Source organism: Coregonus lavaretus (assembly GCF_964263955.1).
Source record: "Coregonus lavaretus genome assembly, contig: HAP1_SCAFFOLD_503, whole genome shotgun sequence".
Classification (NCBI taxonomy): Eukaryota; Metazoa; Chordata; class Actinopteri; order Salmoniformes; family Salmonidae; genus Coregonus; species Coregonus lavaretus.
Window position 1 is genome coordinate 180151 of NW_028165199.1, and position 18288 is coordinate 198438.

Sequence of the window (18288 nt, forward strand, 5' to 3'; positions counted from 1 at the left end):
AGACTAGCAACATAACTAACTAACTTTCTGATTTCCTTCTTCTTCTTCTTCTGTAATTTATATGCAATGTTTAGGACTGATTTAGAATAGATCAGACACAGGTAACCCACTGGTGACCAAGATATTATCTCACCATGTATACTGTGGAATGGGACTAGTGAGGAAGCACAGAGTTATCTTTCTCACACTGTTCACACACACCGCATATTTAGTTACATACTGGATCCTTGACAGTAATCCAATCTAACTAAGTAAACATAATGGTAATAATTTATTTGAATGGTAAATCTCTGTCTATTGATAAACTGGGTAAATCAACATGTAGCCTAGACCTATTCAAAATACAGGTGAACGCATATTCAATAGGAGTCTGTGCATGCATTGAGTTATTGAGCTTGTGTGGGCTGATTTCATGGGGCTACAGATGAAAAACAATCTGTTTCCCTTCCATTTGGGACTTATTTTATTGTACTGATCAACAACATTTGCATAGAAGTAGCTTATTTTATGAAAGGGTGCGCTGTCTCTTTAACTGGTAATGACGTCATTCACGAGGCAACAGGGGGCTGCATGTCCGAGGCCTATTCACACACAGTCAGCTCGCTGAGAGACGTACGAGAGAGACCAAACTCAATCAACCAATCAAATGGACTATAGATTTCACTAAAGATACATTTTATGACTGTAGTTTGTTTTAAGACAGAATCTGTTTGAAATATAGAAGGTATGATGCTGCGTTCTCAAACAGATTCAATATCATCTGTTGCCAAGGACTTAGGCCCACACACTCGACCCTTCTGGTTACCTTAACACTTCCTGGTTACCTTGATCCTTCCTGGCTAAGAAATCAAATAGAAGCAGTCTCCAAGGACGCAATACAGTGGAGATCTCCTGGCAAGAAGCAAAAATCCCACACAGAGAAAATGAGTGGAGAGAGTCATGGTGAGGCCCTATAATCCCAAGGGGACCAATTAAATCACACATCCACCTTTATGGTTACCATGGCTCAGTCTGAATCACAGGAATGTACTATAACCTCAGATCTCCAAAGGGTGGGAAGTAGGAACTGATGTTGCCGTGGGTTAATGCTCACCTCACCACAGGCATAGATACAGTATGATTGCATCCCAAATGGTACTATGTTCTCTATACAGAGGCTCTGTACAGTGGAGGGTGTGTGTGTGTGTGCGTCTGTGTGTGTGTGTGTGTGTGTGTGTGTGTGTGTGTGTGTGTGTGTGTGTGTGTGTGTGTGTGTGTGTGTGTGTGTGTGTGTGTGTGTGTGTGTGTGTGTGTGTGTGTGTGTGTGTGTGTGTGTGTGCGTGCGTGTGTGTGTGTGTTAGGGTTGTCACGATACCAGTACGGTGATACTACCATACCTGATATACCATCGCTAAAAAGAAAACTCAAAGCAGACGGAACTCTGTGGTTCTTTAAAAACCTACTGTATATAAAATATTGTGCTATAGCTTGGAAAAGAAACGTGATTCTGGGTGACAACATTAGGACTATATATGGGGGAGGGGGAGAGAGAGGGGGAGAAAGAGAGAGAGAGAGAGAGAGAGAGAGACAGAGAGAGAGAGAGAGAGAGAGAGAGAGAGAGAGAGAGAGAGAGAGAGAGACAGAGAGAGAGAGAGAGAGAGAGAGAGAGAGAGAGAGAGAGAGAGAGAGAGAGAGAGAGACGCCAACAGGGGTTAATAATAATAATAATATTATGCCATTTAGCAGACGCTTTTATCCAAAGCCACTTACAGTCATGTGTGCATGCATTTTTGTGTATGGGTGGTCCCGGGGATCGAACCCACTACCTTGGCGTTGCAAGCGCCGTGCTCTACCAGCTGAGCTAGGGTTGACCTTTGACATGTAGCTCTCCCCCAGGGTTCTAGACTCTCAAACTGTAGGTCTACAAGGTGGAGCAGACTTTGTGAAAAAATACACATTGATGTTTCCCCATATGCACACTACCGTTCCTTGAGGACGTTCTCTTGGGTACATTCTTAACAGGACGAGAGTGTGGAGAATGCATACATTTTAAATCTGAATGGCACTTGCACTCCCATGCTACCGCATTACCTTTGACCTTTTAGAGTAAATTGCATCATCAACATGTCGGCTGCTCGTCTATGCTGGACTTTACTGGATCACGACAAACCTCTGTAACTAATGATACAGTTGAAGTCAGAGGTTTACATTCACCTTAGCCAAATACATTTAGACTCGGTTTATCACAATTCCTGACATTTAATCCTAGTAAAAATTCCCTGTCTTAAGTCAGTTAGGATGTGAAATGTGAAAATGTGAAATGTCAGAATAATAGTAGAGAGAATGATTTATTTCTACACTCTATTAGTATTTGAGGTCAGGGCTTTGTGATGGCCACTCCAATACCTTGACTTTGTTGTCCTTAAACCATTTTGCCACAACTTTGGAAGTATGCTTGGGGTCATTGTCCATTTGGAAGACCCATTTGCGACCAAGCTTTAACTTCCTGACTGATGTCTTGAGATGTTACTTCAATATATCCACATAATATTTTGTGAAGTGCACCAGTCCCTCCTGCAGCAAAGCACCCCCACATCATGATGCTGCCAACCCCGTGCTTCCCGGTTGGGATGGTGTTCTTCAGCTTGCAAGCATTCCCCTTTTTCCTCCAAACATAACGATGGTCATTATGGCCAAACAGCTCTATTTTTTTTCATCAGACCAGAGGACATTTCTCCAAAAAGTATGATATTTTTCCCCATGTGCAGTTGCAAACCGTAGTCTGGCTTTTTTATGGCGGTTTTGGAGCAGTGGCTTCTTCCTTGCTGAGCGGCCTTTCAGGTCATGTCGATATAGGACACGTTTTACTGTGGATATAGATACTTTTGTACCTGTTTCCTCCAGCATCTTCACAAGGTCCTTTGCTGCTGTTGTTCTGGGATTGATTTGCACTTTTCGCACCAAAGTACAATCATCTCTAGGACACAGAATGCATCTCCTTCCTGAGCGTTATGACGGCTGCGTGGTCCCATGGTGTTTATATTTGTGTACTATTGTTTGTACAGATGAACGTGGTACCTTCAGGTGTTTGGAAATTACTCCCGAGGATGAACCAGACTTGTGGAGGTCAGATTGTCCATTCGTAAATTCAGAGCGTTTCGCTCTCGGAGTGTTCAAAGCGCACACTGGACGCTCTGGCCGAGGGGTAGGGTTGATCCAAGCATTCTGACTTCACAACGGCAGTCAAGAACCCAAGCTAACTGGCTAACGTTGGCTAGCTTGCTAGCTACTTCCAGACACAAATGAGAGAACAGCTCACTCTGACCATTTTACTCGCCCTAGCAGAGCTGGTTAGGCTGTTTTTATGATATCCAGAGCGTTGGTGACTGCAACTGTGCTGCTGGCAACAATTTAATTACGCTTTTTTTGACAACGTTTACTGACACCAGCCATATTCAACGGGTGTTGAGCGTACGTAAATTCATCAGTTATTCTGTGCTCTGGCACACTGACGAGAGTGCTCTGAAATCGGAGTAGATAGCCAGAGCAAATTTACGAACACACCGAATTAACAATGTCCATTGAGAACGCACAATGACTATACCACTTAGCTAAGCTAATAATGACGTGAATAATCAAGTCAATAAACGTTGAGTAGTTAGTTATAGTTAATATACTGTCAAGTTCGATGTATTAGTAGCCAACTAACGTTAGGTAGCCATCACGGTAGACAACTCCGCTGTGTCCTCCTCCCAGAGTGCGAAGAGCCTAGGCGTGACCCTGGACAACACCCTGTCGTTCTCCGCCAACATCAAGGCGGTGACCCGCTCCTGCAGGTTCATGCTCTACAACATTCGGAGAGTGCGACCCTGCCTTACACAGGAAGCGGCGCAGGTCCTGGTCCAGGCACTTGTCATCTCCCGTCTGGACTACTGCAACTCGCTGTTGGCTGGGCTCCCTGCCTGTGCCATTAAACCCCTACAACTCATCCAGAATGCCGCAGCCCGTCTGGTGTTCAACCTTCCCAAGTTCTCTCACGTCACCCCCCTCCTCCGCACACTCCACTGGCTTCCAATTGAAGCTCGCATCCGCTACAAGACCATGGTGCTTGCCTTTGGAGCAGTGAGGGGAACGGCACCCCTGTACCTTCAGGCTCTGATCAGTCCCTACACCCAAACGAGGACATTGCGTTCATCCACCTCTGGCCTGCTGGCTCCCCTTCCTCTGCGGAAGCACAGCTCCCCCTCAGCCCAGTCAAAACTGTTCGCTGCTCTGGCACCCCAATGGTGGAACAAGCTCCCTCACGACGCCAGGACAGCGGAGTCACTCACCACCTTCCGGAGACATTTGAAACCCCACCTCTTTAAGGAATACCTGGGATAGGCTAAAGTATTCCTTCTAACCCCCCCCCCCCCCCCCCAAATTGTAAAGTGGTTATCCCACTGGCTATAGGGTGAACGCACCAATTTGTGAGTCGCTCTGGCTAAGAGCGTCTGCTAAATGACGTTAATGTGCCCTTGAGCAAGGCACTTAACCCTAATTGCTCCTGTAAGTCGCTCTGGTTAAGAGCGTCTGCTAAATGACTAAAATGTAAAATGTAAAATGTAGCTAACATACCGGTACATACTGCTGTAATGCTATGCGGTTCGTAAGGATAGCGTAGCTAACAAATTGTCATCCAACATAACGTGTAACTTATTTGAAAAGTAATGACTTTATTACATTGCTCAAACATTTTTTTAAACATTTGTCATAATCAGTTAAAGCAATTAATTTGTATCCGCTCTCGTCGGACTTCGGAAGCATATTTTCCGCCATTTTCTTCAAATCTGAAAATGTTGTGAAGCCACGCCCATTTTCGGAGGAATTGCCTTATGTGCCCTAAAAGCACGGAAATAGTGTCCACTGCTTGTAAACTTCGTATTTTGGCGAAGATGGAACTTTTGGCATAGTAACTATATCCATACTATGACCAATAAGCATACTACATACTCAATGTACGTCACAAATAGTAAGGTTACTGCGGTTAGTATGAGTATTGGAACACAGCTTCTGTGTCCAGTATGAAGGAAGTTCAAGGTAGTTTCGCGAGCCAATGCTAACTAGCGTTAGCGCAATGACTGGAAGTCAATGGGTATCTGCTAGCATTTCAGTAAAGCATTTGAGCCTGTTAATCCGTTTATTTTGTATTATTTAGCTACATAGAAATGTGGTTAGCTAAGCTAGCTAACTTTAGCAAGAGACGACTTATGTTTACATTATATGCATTAGCAACATACTTCAACATAGTGTTAACATAGAACCTAATTTGTTGCCTAACAACCTGGAATTAAAATTGATTTTTGGGGGGTTTGTATCATTTGATTTACACAACATGCCTAACACTTTGAAGATGCAAAATATGTTTTATCGTGAAAAAACAAGAAATAAGACAAAAACAGAAAACTTGAGCGTGCATAACTATTCACCCCTCCAAAGTCAATACTTTGTAGAGCCACCTTTTGCAGCAATTACAGCTGCAAGTCTCTTGGGGTATGTCTCTATAAGCTTGGCACATCTAGCCACTGGAATATTTGCCCATTCTTCAAGGCAAAACTGCTCCAGCTCCTTCAAGTTGGATGGGTTCCGCTGGTGTACAGCAATCATTAAGTCATACCACAGATTCTCAATTGTATTGAGGTCTGGGCTTTGACTAGGCAATTCCAAGACATTTAAATGTTTCTCCTTTAACCACTTGAGTGTTGCTTTAGCAATATGCTTAGGGTCATTGTCCTGCTGGAAGGTGAACCTCCGTCCCAGTCTCAAATCTCTGGAAGTCTGAAACAGATTTCCCTCAAGTATTTCCCTGTATTTAGCGCCATCCATCATTCCAGTTTCCCAGTCCCTGCTGATGAAAAACATCCCTACAGCATGATGCTGCCACCACCATGCTTCACTGTATGGATGGTGATCTCGGGGTGATGAGAGGTGTTGGGTTTGCGCCAGACATAGCGTTTTCCTTGATGGCCAAAAAGCTCAATTTTAGTCTCATCTGACCAGAGTACCTTCCATATGTTTGGGGAGTCTCCCACATGCCTTTTGGCGAACACTAAACGTGTTTGCTTATTTTTTTCTTTAAGCAATGGCTTTTTTCTGGCCACTCTTCCGTAAAGCCCAGCTTGAGTTTGAGTTTATTTTTACAGGGACAGTGCACATTAATCAACGTTTCAGTAAAAGTGCCGGTTTTAGCCAGCCGGCTAATTTTCAACCGCAGTCCCTGGGCAGGTTATTAAAAACAATTACAATATAGACAATAACAACATAGAACAAGACATAGCATACAGACATAGCAACATAGGACAAGCAAGACGTAGCATACAGACAGAGCAACATAGAACAAAAAGCAGCAAGACAAAATTCATAAAAGCAACAAAGTGTTTCCACACCTCACAAGTTACAGACAACAGACATGGAAAGCGGCAACACACAGCTAGGGACCATGTTCACAAATCTGATTGACCTTTAGCCATGTCTTCAAGCATTTTGTGAAAGTGTGATATGTGGTGCAGTTGTGTGTGTCTGATGGCAGTGTATTCCAGACATGGGAAGCTCTCACAGAAAAAGCAGATTTACTAAAGGTGCTTTTCCTTAGGGGAACTACACAGTCACCTCTCATGGCAGACCTTGTGGATCTGCTGCCATATGTTTGGGTTTTCTGTTTAACAAAGCCATTTAGGATCTTGAATACAAGACATAATATAAATCATCACACCCCCTCCTCTTCCTTCAGTCCTGTCTCTCCTGAAAACATTGTAGCCAGGCACAATCAAAGCAGCAGATGGAGAGTTTCTATGGAGCCATGTCTCTGAGAGGCAGAGAAAGTCAAGGTTGGAGTCTGTGAGTAGATGTTGAATTTGATCACTTTTTGGAATGACACTACGAATGTTCAAGTGCCCCCCTAGTAGTCCCTTGGGCTTAGCTCGTGGGTCCCAGATGACTCGAGAGTGATTGACACATTGAAAAAAGTTAAATTTTCTGTGTTTTCTGACGGCTGGGTTTAGGCCGTTTTGTTTCGTTTTGATTAGGGGCAGTTCGGTAGCGCAATTAACAATCCCTCCCGCCTGCACTGGATGCGGGAAACTAATTAAAACAGCTTGCATACCAGAAGCAGAGTCAGGGATCGCATATAGCGACTTTGGTATGTTTGAAGAGTCAAAATCCATCCTGGAGCCGGGTGAGTCGAGAGAAACAACAGGACCATAGCACTCACCCACCTCCACAGCGGCGACGATCAGTGGACGAGGCCATCCACCGCCCTCCACTCCGGTGCGTATCGCTGGCTCGGTGATGTTGGGCCCAGGATTGAGTTGCACATCCCCGGAGAGCAGGAGGGTAGTGAACAGGTAGTTTAACAGTTTCCGATAAATGTTGGACTTGTGTTTGTTGCGCCTAAGCGGTTCAGTAGAATAAGGAGCGAGGTAGACTTGGCCATTATTCAGAACATTATGGTATGCTGTGTACTGTCCGCTCCCGTGGAACGGTGAACCAATGTGTTTGTGTTTGGTGTTAATATTCTCCGGTAGTAGACTGATTGTGTCATCCCAGCAAGGACGCACTGAGATTATCAGTAGAGCAGCTACATAACTGACAATCATGGCAGAGTACTGGAGATAAAACACATAATTGCGCTTTAACTCTTTGCATGAGTTACTTAGCTGGGGTCGGCGTACACCTGATGGTTTAGATAAAATTACAGCATTCGAATGAGAAGCGGCACCTGCCGCACCACCCTGTCTTCCGTCCGCCATTACACAGCTCTGTGGAGTGTACGGCTTAAAGTGGTCCTATGGACAGATACTCCAATCTTTGCAGCTCCTTCAGGGTCATCTTTGGTCTCTTTGTTGCCTCTGATTAATGCCCTCCTTGCCTGGCCATGAGTTTTTGTGGGCGGCCCTCTCTTGGCAGGTTTGTTGTGGTGCCATATTCTTTCCATTTTTTAATAATGGATTTAAAGGTGCTCCGTGGGATGTTCAAAGTTTCAGATATTTTTTTATAACCCAACCCTGATCTGTACTTCTCCACAACTTTGTCCCTGACCTGTTTGGAGAGCTCCTTGGTCTTCATGGTGCCGCTTGCTTGGTGGTGCCCCTTGCTTAGTGGTGTTGCAGACTCTGGGGCCTTTCAGAACAGGTGTATATATACTGAGAACATGTGACAGATCATGTGACACTTAGATTGCACACAGGTGGACTTTATTTAACTAATTATGTGACTTCTGAAGGTAATTGGTTGCACCAGATCTTATTTAGGGGCTTCTTAGCAAAGGGGGTGAATACATAATATGCAAGCACCAGTTTTCCGTTATTTATTTGTTCTAATTTTTTGAAACAAGTTATTTTTTTCATTTCACTTCACCAATTTGGACTATTATGTGTATGTCCTTTACATGAAATCCAAAAAAAATCAATTTAAATTACAGGTTGTAATGCAACAATAGGAAAAACGCCAAGGGGGATGAATAATTTTGCAAAGCACTGTATTTATGTATTCAGAGATGTTGTTGATTTGTGTTTGAGGAGGTCCCTTGTCATGATTCATGGATATTTAGCAAGCTGCCCAAGTTAGCTGGCTAGCTAAGCTCACCCGTCATGATCCATTGCTACATGGGCACAGTCTTCAAGTACTCTGTCAACCCTGGAAAACATGTCAATATAATCTGTTACTAGCTACGCTACAAATGAACAAATAATCTAGTAATAATATAGCTAGTTAGCTAGTTTAACAGGCAAAAACGACCTAAAACTAATGTTATGCAAGGTAGATGACTAGCTGTCAATTGTTTGTTGCTAGCTAGCTACCAATTCCTCCTGGCTAGCTAGATATCCAGTTAGCCCTATTGACTTACTATAGGGGTTGCGATCTATGCACACTTCAGTGGGTATTGTAGGCAGGTAAACCGAAATAACACTATGTATTTATTAACATATCATGATAAAATATTGTAGTCAGGCAACATCTGAGCTGTGCAAGGGCAACATTTCATTCCGAAGTTGGGAGTTTATTTTCTCTCGCTTCAGCCCAAATAATCGCTGCTATTGATTTCAATACATTTTGCGTAGTTTTTTACGTGGTTGGTCATATTTCTGTAAATAGTTTCCATAGAAGCTTGCATTGATGAATGCTTCGAAATGTGTACAAGCGGAATACGCATCTGAGAAATGCCCTCCGTGCTCCGTTTCGTAAACTTTGATTTGGACTCATACTCCAACTGATACATGCTCCAATTTGCGTGCTTGGAGAACGGTAGTGTGCAACACCCAATATGGTGAATCTGGTAGTTTCACATAGCGTTTAGTTATAGTTTCACATACAGCATGAGTTCTCCATTAGGAGCTAGATATGAATAGAGACAGAGCTATTAAGAGACATTCATTCTTACAGCAACTCCACATGAAACTACTGAGAGACTGTAGTAGGCTTCTTTAAAACCCCATGGGGCATTAGGGCTCCTTATGGAGTGTAGTCCCATCACCATCTAAACAAGGCCTCTAGTTCTGCTGACTGCTAAAGGAAGAGTGGCCAAACAACTAGCAGTTAGATTGCTTTGACTTTACTGGGAATACATCAGAATGTGCTGAAAGGGGGAAATGGATAGTGTTGCTGTTCAAACGGCCCTGGAGTCATACAACTCTGATAAAACCGAGAGACTGAATAGTAACAGTAACCTTCCACTGCAGTCTGTCTGAATAGTAACAGTAACCTTCCACTGCAGTCTGTCTGAATAGTAACAGTAACCTTCCACTGCAGTCTGTCTGAATAGTAACAGTAACCTTCCACTGCAGTCTGTCTGAATAGTAACAGTAACCTTCCACTGCAGTCTGTCTGAATAGTAACAGTAACCTTCCACTGCAGTCTGTCTGTATGTCCGTCTGGCTCTTTTCCACTGTGGATATCCCAGGATGATAATATGGTTACAATGTGGGATTACAGTAGAACACTGAGACACCAGTGAGGATTGGTCATCAGCTTGGTTTGCAGAACAGGGGTAAGAAACTACTATCCTCTTTGGAAACTATCCCAATGGAGCCCAACTCTCTTAACGGGCACTTGACATTTACATTCTGCTGACGCCGAACCAGGATCTCTAGTGGCCTTCGACCACTGCACCACTCGGGAGTCACTAGTCACTACTCACTAGTCAGAGATATATACCCTCTGCTAACTCGTTGGTACTAACACATGTAATCAAAGCCTATTGGGTGATAACTTGTTTTTAACTAGGACAGAGGAATTTATAACTGATTTTTTCCAACATAACATAGGTACAGCAAATGCCCTTATTGTATGGGACACCTTTAAATGTGCCTTTAGAGGCCATGCAATTCAGTACTCATCTCGAAAAAACAAAAGCAATTTAGGTCAAAAGAGTCCATACTAACAAAGGAAATAGAAGGTCTAACAGAACAGATAGATAGCAATAAAAACTGTAACATAGAGGCTCAGAATAAATTAGAGGAAAAACTAAAAGAAATGGAGAAACTTATTCAAGAAAGATCAAGTGTAATATATTATCAAAATAAAGCAAACTGGATGGAATATGGGGAAAAATGCACCAAATTCGTTTTTAATCTTCAACATAGGAATGCTACCAAAAACAATTTACTGAAACTGGTTACAAATGACGGAGTCAACCATGATTCACCAAATGATATTTTGAAGGAGGAAACAAAGTACTTTAAGCATATGTTTTCGTTTCAGTCGCCTCCATCTCCTCTAACTGAAGCTCATTGTAGAGATTTATTTATTTATTGATAATGTAAAATTAACAGCCACACAGAAAGACTCATGTGAAGGTGAAATTACAGAGGTGGAACTTCTGGATGCAATGAAAGACTTTAAGTCCGGGAAAACTCCAGGGTTGGATGGCGGGAAAACTCCAGGGTTGGATGGCATACCAGTCAAGGTATACCAAACCTTTTTTGATATACTCAGAGGACCGTTATTAGCATGTTTTAACCACTCCTATGTAAATGGTAGATTATCAGATACTCAAGAAGAAGGTCTGATTTCATTATTACTGAAACAGGATACAAGTGGAAAATATAAAGATCCAGAATCCATTTCCATTTCCAAGATCCAAAATCCATTAAAAAAATTGGAGGCCCCTTACACTTCAGTGTTGTGATGCAGAAATTCTAGCAAAATGTATAGCGCATAGAATTATAAAGGTATTGTCGGACATTATTCATTCCAATCAGACAGGTTTTTTACACGGACGATACATTGGAGATAATATAAGGCAAGTACTGGAAACAATAGAACACTATGAAAAATCTGGGAAACCAGGCCTGCTATTCATAGCAGACATCAAAACGGCATTTGATAAAGTATGACTGGGGTTTATATATAAAAGCCTGGAGCATTTCAATTTTGGAGAATCTCTTATAAAATGGGTTAAAATCATATATAGTAACCCTAGGTGTAAAATAGTAAATAATGGCTATTTCTCAGAAAGTTTTAAACTGTCAAGAGGAGTGAAACAAGGTTGTCCAATATCGGCATATCTATTTATTATGGCCATTGAGATGTTAGCTATTAAAATCAGATCCAACAATAATATCAAGGGATTAGAAATCCAGGGCTTAAAAACAAAGGTGTCATTGTATGATGATGATTAAAGTTTACTTTTAAATCCACAACTTGAATCCCTCCACAGCCTTATAGAGGATCTAGATACATTTTCTAACCTCTCTGGATTACAACCAAATTATGATAAATGTACTATATTACGTATTGGATCACTAAAAAATAAAAATTTTACATTACCATGTAGTTTATTAATAAAATGGTCTGATGGTGATGTGGATATACTCGGAATACATATCCCAAATGAAATAAATGATCTAACTCCAATACATTTTAATAGAAAGTTAAGATCTTGCTACCATGGAAAGGTAAATGTGTCAACCTGTCAATTTGTGGAAAATCACCCTGATTAACTCTTTAGCATTATCCCAGTTTACCTATTTGCTTATGGTCTTGCCTACGCCTAGCGAACAGTTTTTTTAATTATATGAGAAAAAAATATTCAATTTTATTTGGAACGACAAGCCAAACAAAATTAAACGGGCCTATTTATATAATGAATATGAATTCGGAGAACAGACATTATTAAATATTAAAGCATTAGACCTATCACTAAAAGCTTCAGTCATACAAAAGTTATACTTAAATCCGAACTGGTTCTCTAGCAAATTAGTAAGATTGTCTCACCCAATGTTCAAGAATGGCCGTTTTCTCTTTATTCAGATTACAACCTCTCACTTTCAGTTATTTGAAAAGGAAATCATCTCCCAAATATCACAATTTCTAAAACAAGCCATAGAAAGTTGGTTGCAATATCAATTTAATCCTCCAGAAACGACAGAACAAATAATGCAACAAATATTGTGGTTAAACTCAAATATACTAATTGATAAAAAAACTTTTTTTTTTACAAATTTAAAAGGTATAATCTTCGTAAATGATATCATCGGTAGGACTGGTGGAGTTATGTCGCACATGCAGCTAACAAAAACATATGGAAATGTCTACTCTACCCAAAATTACAACCAAATAATTGCAGCATTACCGCAAAAATGGAAGTAGAAAGTGGAAGGGGGAAAAAGTATGTCGGCCCTGCATTAAAGAACATAATTGGTTAAAGAAAACTGTGATAAATAAAAAACTATACCAGTTTAATTTAAGGATCAAAGCATTGACAGCCGTCCCATATAGATTGCAAAATAGTTGGGAAGAGATTTTTGACGTACCGATCCCATGGCATAGTGTTTATGAACTGATACGCAAAACGACGCCCGATTCAAAACTTATAATTTTTCTATTTAAATTATTATATAAAATTCTTGCAACCAATAGAATGTAATTTATATGGGGGATACAATCTTCCCAGCTCTGCAGATTTTGCTGTGAAGAGACAGAATCATTAGATCATTTGTTTTGGTACTGTCCATTTGTAGCTTGTTTTTGGACACAGGTCCAGGAATGGCTAAAGGATTGCAATATTTACCTGGAGCTAACCCTGCAGATAGCACTACTGGGTGATCTGAAAAGTCATAGTCAATCGATCAATAATATAATAATAGTTTTAGCAAAAAAAATTATTTTCAATTTACAATCTGTAGAAACAATGAGAATAGAAAGGTTCAGAACTTGTGTAAAACATCACAGTACAGTTGAAAAATATATGGCAAATAGAAATCCAATATGGATGGTGTTAAGAGATAGATGGGTGGTGTTGAATGGAGCTGAAGGATGGGACTAATAACAACTAACAACAACTAATAACAACAAGATAACTAATGTAAAGCATACTGTGTCCATAATAAGTATATAGGTTATAGGTTGAGAGCTTTTGTGAAAGAGCAGAGTTAGAAAGATATGGCATATAGAAGCAAACCGGATGGACATCATGAAAATAATCAGAGAGGTTGAGGGTAGAGGAAGTTCAGGAGTAAAAACAAACAAAATATAATTAGTGACTGTGTCCATAAAATGTATATAGTATGTATAAGCTGGAAGTAGAGGCCTAAGCATTGTTGTTCACTAGTTTACTCCAATTAGGGAGGGGATGGTGGGGTTGGAAAGTAATAAAGGGAAATATATTGTTTTAAAGGATGTGTATATGTATGTGTATATATGTATGTATGTATGTATGTATGTATGTATGTATGTATGTATGTATGTATGTATGTATGTATGTATGTGTATGTATTTATATATATATACAGTGCTATGAAAAAGTATTTGCCCCCTTTCTAATTTTCTCTACTTTTGCATATTTGTGATACTGAATGTTATCAGATCTTCAACCAAAACCTAATATTAGTCCAGGTTGAAGATCTGATAACATTCAGTATCACAAACATGCAAAAGTAGAGAAAATTAGAAAGATTTGCGAGAAAAAAAAACATATGGGGAATTGGAAGTGATGCAGACAATTACATTGATGGAAGTTACAATCTATCTGCAATATTAAAGCTGATCTACCCCCTAAAAAATTTTAAAAATAATTCTCTCTCTCTCTCTCTCTCTCTCTCTCTGTCTGTCTGTCTGTCTGTCTGTCTGTCTGTCTGTCTGTCTGTCTGTCTGTCTGTCTGTCTGTCTGTCTGTCTGTCTCTCTGTCTCCCTCCCTCTCTCTCTCTCTCTCTCTCTCTCTCTCTCTCTCTCTCTCTCTCCCTCTCTCTCTCTCTCTCTCTCTCTCTCTCCCTCTCTCTCTCTCTCTCTCCCTCTCTCTCTCTCTCTTTCTCTCCCTCTCTCTCTGTCTGTCTGTCTGTCTGTCTGTCTGTCTGTCTGGGTTCTAGCCTGATGTAGGTACATTGTGTAGTAAGGCCATTGCAACCCCAGCCATTACAACCCTCATCCCATAAATGAATACATGTCCTTACAGTAGGCTGCTCTCTACCTAATTAAAGTGGCCTGTATTCCTAGGCTAGGCATAGGTAGGATAGAAAACACAATTCAATCTTTTTCAGTCTTGACTTATTTTTTTTTCAAACTTGAAATGGTCAAATCCTATGTAATTGTACTCATTGCTAAAACACTGATTATAGAAAGGAAAAGGAGAGATAAATAACATGAACAGAGGGAATGTTCACTTATTTTCGGTGCCTGACAGGGTAAAATGTAATTTTCCACTTCAGCGGCATAAAGACTACCGTGCCATAACCGTCGACGCGACGGGTTCAAAGGGGATACTCGACGCGGATTGGATGGTGAGAAACCATTAGGCTACACTCTAATAATTGTATATTGGGGTATCTTTAACCTTTAGCACAAAAACTACCTTTGTTCCAAAATGTTATAACACACAATCTAGACATTCGAGTCGCTTTTTATCTGATACACTGCAACACAGTTTGAAGTTATACATTTGAAGATGATCAGGAAGAAGAGGATGAGAACGCTACTTACTCTTCAGCGCCGTTATCAACATATTCCCGTCTTTGATCAGTTCTTTGATGAATTTGTTTGTACGGTCCAACTCTATTTCATGATATTTTAGCCGTTCTCTGAAATCAGGGCTATCCAGAAAAGAATCGCTAAACTCCAGAGTTGGGAGTCCCATTGTGAACTCGAAAGTAAGACTATGTGTCCCGCACAATAAACTCGTTTTAAGTTATTTGCCGATAATACAAGTATTTACCTAATAGAAGTTGATTGCGGTTTTCATCATGCTATACCGGTGTTATTTGCAATCTAGAGTTCTCGCAATTATTTTCCGCCCACTTTCCCTGTACTTCCGCCGTAGTTTTGTTCTTTTCTCACCAACATTTTCTCCAGAGCCCCTCACCAAAATAACCAGTGATTGTGAGACTCCTGCTGGTAAGGTTTGGGACGCGTTTTGATTGACTTAACAAAATATTAGGAACTTATTGTATGTGTCTTGGTTGTTAAGGAGTTAAAACTAAACTAAACGTCAACTAAACAAAAATGTAGTTTAAACTTAACTAGTAAATAAATCAAGTTAGATGATAATGCCCTCTGTGTTTTCTCAACCATCATCTTATAAAGTATCTATTAGCCTACCACATCTCATTTGGTTTATTACATAGGCGAGTTATAACATATCAGCCAATAAGACTACCAATGTCGCCTAGCTCACATTTCTCTTGGGAGATAATGTATTATATGGCTGACTGTACACAATTGAAAAGTGCAGCCTAATGCTGCTTATACAGGCCAGCCTGTCAAGCACGAACAGAAAATAAATATAAACTTTAAGTGAACACGGCTAGAGGGTTTTACACAACAGTCAAGTTTTATTCCCATACAACCACAGCAATGTGTGTGACTCAAAGCAATACAGAGAGTTTGATAAAGGAATTGAGACACATTTGCGCTCACAATGAAAACAAGGGAGAAAAGAGCCAAACAGAAATGTTATTCAGCGACATTACTCTACCTCACAAAATCTACCAAAAGCCCATAAATGTTATTCCCCTTATGCAATAAAACCAACAAAATATAGCTGTACAAACACCACACTTCTTGTCTAGCTCACATAAGATAAAGATATTTTTCAGAAACAGAGCGTGACAGTATGGTTGTGTGTAATGATAACACTGGAACTGAAAGGCTAATGGACACAGAGCTGGGTTGGATTAATAACTTGGTAAAAGCCGTGAATTAATATGCAGTAGTGTGTGTGTGTGTGTGTGTGTGTGTGTGTGTGTGTGTGTGTGTGTGTGTGTGTGTGTGTGTGTGTGTGTGTGTGTGTGTGTAAGAGAAAGAGAGAGAGAATACGTGTGTGTGGTGCGTGTGTGTGTGTGTGTGTGCGTGTGAGTGTGCGTGTGTAGTGTGAATGAATACCTTGGTAAAGGAGGGCCATTATATTACAGTATAATAGTGTAGATCCTAATTGGAGCCGGAGGAATCACTCACCTATGGAACACAGAGCGATAATGATGATGATGTCAAAACTCCAAATTAGCATTTGCTAGGTTGGCACAGAGGAGTGGATTCATAGTGCTTAAAATACCAATGTTGCTTAAGCACTGTGTGGTGTGTCTAGTTTTGCTGTTGGTACTAAATGATGAATTACAAGTATGTTGCTTTGACCATAATAAGAATATCATGTAGAAGAAGAGAAAAGTGACTGACTGGCTGGCTGGCTGGCTGACTGACTGACTGGCTGGCTGACTGGCTGGCTGACTGGCTGGCTGGCTGACTGACTGGCTGACTGGCTGACTGGCTGGCTGGCTGACTGGCTGGCTGGCTGACTGGCTGGCTGGCTGGCTGGCTGGCTGGCTGGCTGGCAGACTGACTGACTGGCTGGCTGACTGGCTGGCTGGCTGACTGGCTGGCTGGCTGGCTGACTGGCTGGCAGACTGACTGACTGGCTGGCTGACTGGCTGGCTGGCTGACTGGCTGGCTGGCTGACTGGCTGGCTGGCTGGCTGACTGGCTGGCTGGCTGACTGAATGGCTGAATGACTGACTGGCTGGCTGGCTGGCTGGCAGACTGAATGACTGACTGGCTGGCTGCCTGACTGGCTGAATGCCTGCCTGGCTGACTGGCTGAATGACTGGCTGTAAATGAACTAATCACTGATCATAATCTTGATGTGATTGGCCTGACTGAATTGACTGTGTTAAATGAGGCCTCGCCTCCTGGTTACACTAGTGACCATATCCCCCACGCATCTCGCTAAGGCGGAGGTGTTGCTAACTTTTACGACAGCAATTTACAAAAAAGAAAATGACTGTATTTTCGTCCTTTGAGCTTCTAGTGATGAAATCTATGCAGCCTGCTCAAACACTTTTTATAGCTACTGTTTACAGGCCTCCTGGGCCGTATACAGAGTTCCTCACTGAGTTCTTTGAATTCCTATCGGACATTGAAGTCAGGCAGATAATATTCAAATTGTTGATGACTTCAATATTCACACGGAAAAGTCCACAGACCCACTCGTTGGTTACCGAGGATCTAAATGTAACCTTGCGCTATAGCCTAGATGCAGTCGCACCCCTTAAAAACAAAAAACATTTGTCACAAGAAATTTGCTCCCTGGGATACAGAAAATACTTGAGTCCTGAAGCAAGCTTCGAGAAAATTGGAACAGAAATGGCGCTCCACCAAACTGGAAGTCTTCTGACTAGCTTGGAAAGAAAGAACAGTGCAATATCAAAGAGCCCTCACTGCTGCTCGATCATCCTATTTTTCCAACCTAATTGAGGAGAATAAGAACAATCCAAAATGTATTTTTGATACTGTCGTAAAGCTAACTAAAAACCAGCATTCCCCAAGAGAGGATGGCTTTCACATCAGCAGTGATGAAATCATGAACTTCTTCAACGAAAAGATCATGATCATTAGAAAGCAAATTACAGACTCCTCTTTGAATCGGCATATTTCTCCAAACCTCAGTTGTCTCAGAGTCTGCACAGAACTGCCAGGACCAAGGATCAATGGAGACGCTCAAGTTCTCTTGACACATTCATGGAAATAGTCATGGCCTCTAAACCCTCAAGCTGCCTACTGGACCCTATTCCAACTAAACTACTGAAATAGATACTTCCTGTGCTTGGCCCTCCTATGTTGAACATAATAAACGTCTCCCTATCCTCTGGATGTGAACCAAACTCACTAGAATTGGCAGTAATAAAGCCTCTCTTGAAAAAGCCAAACCTCGACCCAGAAAATGTAAAAAACTATCGGCCTATATCGAATCTCTCAGTCCTCTCAAAACATTTTGAAAAAGCTGTTGCGCAGCGACTCACTGCCTTCCTGAAGACCAATCATGTATACGAAACACTTCAGTCTGGTTTTC

At 41.3% G+C, this 18288-nt stretch overlaps 1 protein-coding gene across 1 annotated transcript in view; it reads right to left on the reverse strand.

Annotated features, from left to right (window-relative positions):
• The window catches only part of LOC311116164 (rho GTPase-activating protein 42-like), a 173717-nt gene extending 158473 nt beyond the window's left edge, over positions 1-15244 (reverse strand). Inside the window, exon 1 of the mRNA XM_084191286.1 lies at positions 14932-15244. Coding sequence (XP_084047412.1) covers positions 14932-15085 — 154 coding nt within the window. The 5' untranslated portion in view covers positions 15086-15244. The remainder of the gene's footprint in view (positions 1-14931) is intronic.
• Between the last annotated feature and the right edge of the window lie 3044 nt (positions 15245-18288).